Raw genomic sequence first — 8183 nt, 5'->3', positions numbered from 1 at the left:
ATAAATTTTGCCACGTGGACATTTATAGTTGGTGATGTTCACTGAACCCGTTGCCGCTTCCGCTGAAGATCCTAGAAAACGACGTCGTTTGAAAGCCTGACCATAAGTAACTTTTATCAGGTGAGTATTCACAATATCGGCTAAACAAGCAAGGCAATAAATTCTTGCCACGTTTGAAAATTGTAGATCCTTTGCAACGTGGAGAACATTTATTGGTGGGCTCCACTAAAAGCAGTTGCCACTTCCGCACCAGATCCAGACTCAACCTTTAGGTTCAGAGTCTCACTTTCTCTACCACATCAGAGCGAAAATGTGGAATCTTGGTCAATCGATTTTGGGAGGAAATGAAGAAGATCGAGAAGAGTACTTGGAAGACTCCGATGGCCTTTGCAATCTCTCTCCAGTGCAAGTACTGTAAAAAAATTCACTCCCTTTCATCTCAATTTTTTTTTTTTTTCATTCATACTGATTTTTGTTTTGCGTTCTTTTTTGAGCAGAGAATGTACGGGTTTGCAGCTTGTTTGGTTGCTGGTTTCGCTTGTATGCTCCTGGTACCACCAACTTATCCCATTCTTTTCGTAAATTTTTTCTTTTCTTTTCTTTTTTTTTTTTTTTTTGGGGTATTAGCCCGTGTTAAAAAACTTAATATAAATTGGAAATTAAAAAAAAAAAATATTATTATATTACTGGGAATTGTTTTTAGGAATGTGCTTCTGATGCTGCCATGAAAAATTGAATTATCACATTGGGTTTTGTGTATAATTTTGTGCTTATATTGTGATAATATATGTCTCTTGACTAGAAACAATGAATTTAGTTAGGAACAAAAAGTTCGGATTTTAGGAATTTTATTCGGAGCATAGGAATACTTTGGTTTGGGGAAAATCTTTGTTAGCTCTGCTCATGAGAATTAATGCAATTTAAGAGCCTAATAGAGGTGCGAGTTGGCTGGGTGCAATCTGAGTTCAAGTGTCGGGTAAACCGATCCAATTCAATGAAATGACTTGTATCGATAGAGAAAATCATGCGTTTGTTTTACCTTGATTATTCATATGTATGTTTGTTTCATTTTAATTGACTCATTTTCAAAAAGTTTGACTAATTAAAATTGGATTTAGTACAATAAATGAGAAACAATATTTCACAAGTGAATGAGGAGAGGGAGAATTGTAGCCCTCTACCTCAGAATATTGTTCTTGATGTGGATGAGTTGTGAACTTCTATTTTATGTGATTTTTTTGGTTTTTGTGAGTCTTGTATGATTTCCTTGTTCTGGGAAGAGGAGTTTTAATGGTGCACATTTTGAATTGAAGTACTAAAGAAATGTATAAGGCAATTATTATTTTTCCCCATTATGAGAGTTTAGAATTTCAAATGTGATTGTTGTTGCCATCTAACATCTCCTTTACCTCGTGATTATTTTGCAGTCATTGATTGTTTTTGCTAAACCCATCAAATTTGCAGTATTGTTCACCTTTGGCAACTTGCTTGCTGTTGGAAGGTAGGTTGCCAAGTTGCTGACTTATCATGAAGTATAGAAAATGACTTCTATAGACATACAAGTATATGTTTACAGTCAAATAGAAGTGGTGATGTACATATCAAAATCTTTCCTATGATGTTTTGAAGTCTAATTTGACTGTTTATATTCTCTTTGAGGTTTCCAGGTGCTAAATTGTATTTCTATGTGACAGCACAGCCTTCCTAATTGGGCCTGTACAACAAATAAGAATGATGTTTGATCCTGTCCGTATCTATGCAACAGCTATTTACATCGGGTTTGTTGTTATAGCCCTCATTTGTGCTCTCTGGGTAAGTCTGCAATCTTTATCAAATAGCATATTCAAACAACACTAATGTCCCTAGTTAATGTAGAAAAGTTGAAATTACATGTGAAAGTCTGGGAAGTTCTTATGTGGGGAACTCTTGAGAATAAAATTCTGCTTTGGATTTATAAACCATCTGCTTTTGTTTCAACCATCCAAGCAGATGTGTGAGACACAACACATAGACAATTGGGTCAACATTTTGAAATTGCATGTAATCGAAATCACTTGGTGAATTAGAAAGCCCCTTCTTTCATTGTACCATGTCCATGTGTCCCCATCCTGGTCCCTCATATCAGCTTTCTTTTTAATTATGTCTCAATGGTGGAAACAATTTTGGCATCGTTTTCATGTTCATGGTATTGTTAATTGACTGTGCAAAGAACTTATTACTTCCTCCACTCTGTCTTGCAGATCCATAATAAAATTTTAACAATCATTGCAATCATATGCGAGATCTGCGCCCTTATTTGGTGAGTTTGCTTTTCACATTGAAAATTCTGGTTTTGGTGCATTTCTGCATTCACCGTCCTTCCCAAAGCACCCATTTGTGTGTTCATATGCATACTTATAAATTTTACTATAATTGACAAAGCCCGCCTATTTATGGAGGGCTGAGGAAAGGGTTTGCTGATGATACCCTAATCATTTGTGACACTAACCAAGAGCAATTAGTGTATATGAATTGGTCTTTTATGTGGTTTGAGGCAATATCTGGATTGAAAAACGTGGATAAATGTGAATTGATTTTGATTGAGGGAGTTGAAAATGTGGAGGCTCAAACTGCTACACTGAATGTCGGGTGGGGGAATCTACCCGCTACATATTTAGGTTTGCCTTCGGAGCCTCTTTTGGCGCTTCTTTTGCCTTTGCCTTGAGTCGCTCTTTTGGCACCTCTTTTCAATAGATCTTTTCTTTACCTATAAAAAAAAAACAATATTTAGGTTTGCCTTTGGGATCCCCTTTCAAAGTAATCAAGGTTCAGGACGTGATGGAGGAAAGATTCCAAAGAAGGCCCTTTATGTGTAAGAGGTAATATCTATTCAAAAGAGGGAGACTTGCCGATTAAAAGTACAATGTCGAGCCTGCCAATTTGTTTCTTATCTTTGTTCATCACTCCAAAAAAGGTGGTTTTAAGATTAGAGCAGATTCAAAGAAATTTGCTCTAGGGTGGGATCACTTCTGTGAAAAAAACTCCATTTGGTCAATTGGTCCATAGCTTGCACAAATAAAAAATAAAAAGAACCATAGGGGCCTTGACATTATAAATCTCTCCACTTTAAACCTCCTTGATAAGTGGAGTTGGAGATTTGCAACTGAGAGGGAGTCCCTATGGAAAAGCGTTATAACGCAAAAGTTTGAGAAAGAAGAAGGGGGATGGTTCTCAAAGGGTGTGAGGGATGGTTAAAGGGTGGGTGTATGGAAGGCAATTAGGAAAAGTTGGGAGGCCTTCATGAGTAGGTATCATTTCATACTTGGTAATGAAAGAAGAGTTATGTTTTGGAAGATAGATGGTGTGGAAACTTATCTTTGGAAGAGTCCTTCCCCACATTGTTCTCTACAACCATTGATAAAGATTCATGGATAGTAGAGGTATAGGAACAAGTTGGGGAAGGAGGTAGGCGGAGTAAACTTCATAAGACAATTTCGCTATTAGGAGCTTGAAGAAATGACATCCTTTCTATAGAAACTGCTGAAAAGTTCAGTCAAGAGAAAGGAGGATGACAAAATGGGGTAGAAGAATCCAAAGTGTGGCAAATTCTCTATTAAATCCTACTACTACTCCCTAACCCAAGGAAGAAGATAACTTTTCCCAAAAACATAGCTTGGAATTCTTGGGTACCTATGAAGGTGGGATTCTCTGCATGGGAAGCAACATGGAGATGGATTTTGATGATTGATCAGCTTAAAAAGAGGGTATGTATAATGTCGAACAGATGCTATATGTGCAAAGTTCAGGAAGAATCGGCTTATCATTTGCTACTTCATTGCCTAAGCAAATATCCTGTGGTAGCTGGTATTCTCTCTATTTGATGTGACTTGGGTGATGCACTTCGCCACAAGAGGAAATCTGTTGAATTGACATGGATCTTTTGTGGGAAAGAAATGAAAGGAAGCTTCAATGGTCGCTATTTGGACAATGTGGAAGGAAAAAAGTAGGAGGTCTTTTGAAGATTTGGAACAGTACTAACAAACAATTAAACCATCTTTTTTGAGTACTTTTTTCAAATGGGTCAAAGCATACATAGATGATCATTTTTTGACAATGAGAGGCTTTATTGATTGGCTTAGCTCAAAGTAAGGAGAGGGAACTTGTTTTTTGTTATTCTCTCCTCTTCAGGTGTGCCTTTTGCTGCACCATTTACTTAGGCACACATGAATATTTGTGAGGATTTGGATAGAAAATGAATCATGAAGGGATCTGGTTGGAGGAAAAGTAACAATGTTAGCAGAAAGAAGTTTATGTTATCATTCTGGACTTTTTTTGGAATAGTTTTTCAACAATGCAAGTGAATTAGAAACTTCTCATCATATTCATTAATAAGCAGCGGGATCTTTAGCCAAGTGTAAATTTTTGCGTGTAATTCAAGTATTCTAACAGAACATTTTGTTACAACTTTTTGAAACACATATTCACTAAGTCTGCTTTGAACATCTTAAATGAAGAGAACCAATCCCAACCCAACCACACCATGAAGAAAAGCAGTTTACATGAGCTGCTTCTTCTCAACTTCAACCCACTTTCATAAGATTTTCATCAATTCTTCCAGGCTTTCAGCATTTTAATTACTGATTTGTCAATTTATTATTACTTCACTCTTTTCTTTTCTATTTTTGCTACATCTAGTGATGCAATCTGATAGTTATTCACACCACTTCTTTTTTCTGTTTCAGGTACAGTTTAAGTTATATTCCTTTTGCTCGTGGCATGGTTTCTCGACTGACGGTCCATTTTTTTGACACGGAGATTTAGATTATGCAATTTTGAATGTGAGTGTTTCTCAGATTTACATGCTGAACTCTTGAGGCTTTGGGGTTTAATTTATTCTTCCTCTTATTGATTATGTTTGAGTTGGTAAAGAGATTATTTCTTTGGGTTGGGTCATTTGTGCTTGTGATGGTTATTCTATTGGGCTTGGGCATTGTACATTACTTGGTTTCTTATTCTAATTCCATAACATTTCTCTTGTTTCTCTTTTTGACTTTTTGGTGTAAGAAATTCCCAAGGCTTTTTCCATCTGCAAGAACCTTACACACAAAGAATGCTTACCCTTAGTTTGGTTGCTGATTGGAGGGTGGGAATGAAAAGAATCTTTCCTCTGCCTTTCCAACTACCAAATGCTGATCTAAGTGATGATTCTAATTCAACACCAAAACTCTTATGACTTCAATCTTCAACCACCGTATTGCTCTCTACCTACCACATAAGGTAGCATGCCTTAGCTACCAAAACTTTAATTGACCAATCTGATGAAATTCTCGTAAACATCAGTTTCTATCTAGGGTCGTCTATATCACTTCCTGTCGTAGTCATACAGCCAAGCTAGTACGACCAACATGGCCTCCACAAAAACCTAGATTCATTTCAATACTTATTATCTTATAGATCCAAATTTGAAGGCACTTTATGCTGAATCCTTTAGTGAGTGAGACATTTTGTCTCCAAAATCTCCTTTGAGAATGGATGCCTTAACAAAATAGCCGCTCAAGTCTGCCCAGTTTTGATGTCAGTATGAATATAAAATGAAAAATGATAGGTGAAACCAGACCCTTGGCATGTGAATTCTAAAAAGAATACGACTTTCCAACCTCTAAAAATGACCCTTCTAACCAGGGACACTGATCTACAAACTTATAGAAAAAGGTTCTCATGCAACTTGGTCCAGAATTCTCAGCTAGAAAGCCGATATTCATCGAATTCGCTTCCTTAGGTACCAAGATTTGTTTATTACTACGAAAACTATGATCTAGGATCCCACATGGTTTACTGAAATCATCACTATCCCATCATAATGATATCAGAAAGTGCTATACCCTACCTTTACAAGCTTTCACTTTCAATTGATGCAAATGGAACCAAATTAAAGCTGGCTGATTTTGACTAATCTAAAGCTTAAAGCGAAGGAGAGATGAACACAAACATCACCCCAATAGTCGAAAAGTGAACGTGTTTAGGGCTAATTGGGTTGGTAGAGACATTTTACCTTGTGATTAAGACTTGGTTATTGAATTGAAAGAATTTGGTGGGCTTTAGCCTCATTTCCTTCCCCTTTCCCAGCTACTTCCCAAAGTAGAGGATGCTTCATCGACTACTATTAACCAACCTACCACCATCTACCTCAATCAAATACATATAGACACAAAAAGATAGTTGCAACTTGCTGGGCAAAGATGGACTTCCTGGGTCAAAAATGAAGACCAAAAAGGAATAGGTAAGCCATATAAAAAGTAGGAAACGATGTTGGCACGTTCAAATTAGGAGGGCAAAGAGATTAGGATGTCTAAAACTTTGCCACAACTTCTAAAGCAGATCATTATTTTTAAATAGAAAATGCTTAGGTATACGTAACATACCGAACTTCAAATCTTAATCTTTTCAACAGATGTAGCAAAATCCAAAATCTAAGTACAAACAAATGAGATCTAAGTGAAGGTATAAATAAATAAGACATTATATGTTGTTTGGTGTCCCTACTTGAAGTAATTTTTTTGGTACCATAAAAAAGACATTTTCTAAACATGTAGGTTTGATTCAGATTTGTATAGTCCACATCTTCCCGTTCCAAACTTTGTTATTTTCGAAGAAAACTGAAGTTAAAATCAAAATCATAATTTTTAAGAGATAAAAATTCAGTCAAAACTTTTATCAAATATAAAAAAAAAAATGTAAGGAGAACAAAAGGGTAAAAATAAAAATAAAAATCAAGGACTTTAAGATTAAGATGCTCAAATAAAATTCACTAATAATTTTTAGTGAAGTCCTTCTTTCATTACACCGCCAAAAAGTTAACTTATTACTTAACTTTACTAAAAAGAAAGGCTGGAATCTCTTTTCCTTTAGAGGGTCTAAATCATATGAAAACAAATTTGAATTTTTATTTTTACTTTTAATGTCAAAAGAAACGTAAATTCTTTCACAAAAAGAAAAGTGTAGATCACGAGCGTGTGATTCTTTTAGATTTGGTCTCAAAAAGTGACAGCTTCTCCTCTGAGTCAACCAAAACCATCACCATACAATTTCTCTTCATCATAAAAATTAATTAATTAAATAATAATCCAGGTTCCATCTTGACTGCCCAAAAATCATTTTTAAGTAAAAAGAATTGGATCCAACAGTAGATGCGTCCTTCTCCTTCCACGTGAAACATGCGCGTGTTACCCAGGTTTGGTGAATGTGCCCTGGTGACTCACAACTAAGAAGCTTCGGGAACGAGCCACTTGACTATGGGTCCGTTTATCTGTCCTTCGAAACACACTTTTAACCTAAAAAGTATTTTCAGAAAAATGAGTGATTTGAAAAAAATTTAAAAATTACTTATAATATTAAAAAATCACTTATAATATTTTTTTAAAGAAAATTTTGATAAATTATAAAAAAAACGTTTAATAGATAATTTTTTTAAAAGTTCGTTTGATAATAATCTTAAAAAGTGTTTTTAATATTTTTAATATTTAAAAAATTTTATCATTTAAGTATTAAAAATATTATAAACTTTTTCTATAATCACTTTCAAACGCACTTTAAAAAAAAATTTAAGAATGTGTTTAAAAGTAATTTTATAAAATATTTATAGCATTTTTAACATTTAAATAATAAAAAAATTTAAGTATTAAAAAAATTAAAAGTGTTTTCTAAAATTACTAACGAACTCTAAATATATTTGATAATGATTTTTAAAAGTGTGTCTAACCCTTGTAACACTCAAAAAAATTATTTTTTAAAATCACTATTAAATACATTTTTTAAATAGTAATATTATTAAATGTATTATATAATGAATTACTTTTAAAATATGTTTGACGGTATTTTTGTTTAAAACATTTTTAATAATAGTATTTTTTTTATAAATATTTTTAAAATAATCATTTATGAAGTGCTTCTTCAAGCCTTGTGGATATCTAAGTAGTATAAACCATAAAGTAGAGGCTCGACCCGTATGGCCGTATCACTCTCTACGTTTTATAGGCGGTTGGAACGAATAAACGCCTCCCTCAAAGTGGATTCCCCATTGATTGAAAAAAAGGTGAAACACGTTGCCCTTTTTAAATTTTTTTTTTATTTTTAACCTTTTTAAAAACACTTCGGGATGCTTGTGGGGCCCAAAAATGTACCATGGATGCCCTCATTCATTGCCT

The 8183-nt window shown here is 34.5% G+C and overlaps 1 protein-coding gene across 1 annotated transcript; it reads left to right on the top strand.

The window, feature by feature from the left end:
- Positions 1 to 237: 237 nt before the first annotated feature.
- LOC100258855 (uncharacterized) lies at positions 238 to 5029 on the top strand. The gene is made up of 6 exons (XM_002267961.4): positions 238 to 409; positions 498 to 551; positions 1428 to 1501; positions 1695 to 1812; positions 2241 to 2299; positions 4722 to 5029. The coding sequence occupies exons 1-6, from the start codon at positions 311 to 313 to the stop codon at positions 4798 to 4800; spliced, it is 483 nt and encodes a 160-aa protein (XP_002267997.1). The 5' UTR covers positions 238 to 310; the 3' UTR covers positions 4801 to 5029.
- Positions 5030 to 8183: the final 3154 nt, after the last annotated feature.

Source organism: Vitis vinifera, chromosome 16, assembly GCF_030704535.1.
Source record: "Vitis vinifera cultivar Pinot Noir 40024 chromosome 16, ASM3070453v1".
Taxonomy (NCBI): domain Eukaryota; kingdom Viridiplantae; phylum Streptophyta; class Magnoliopsida; order Vitales; family Vitaceae; genus Vitis; species Vitis vinifera.
The sequence above is the reverse complement of the archived record's forward strand: the minus strand, read 5'-3'. Positions and strand labels throughout refer to the sequence as shown.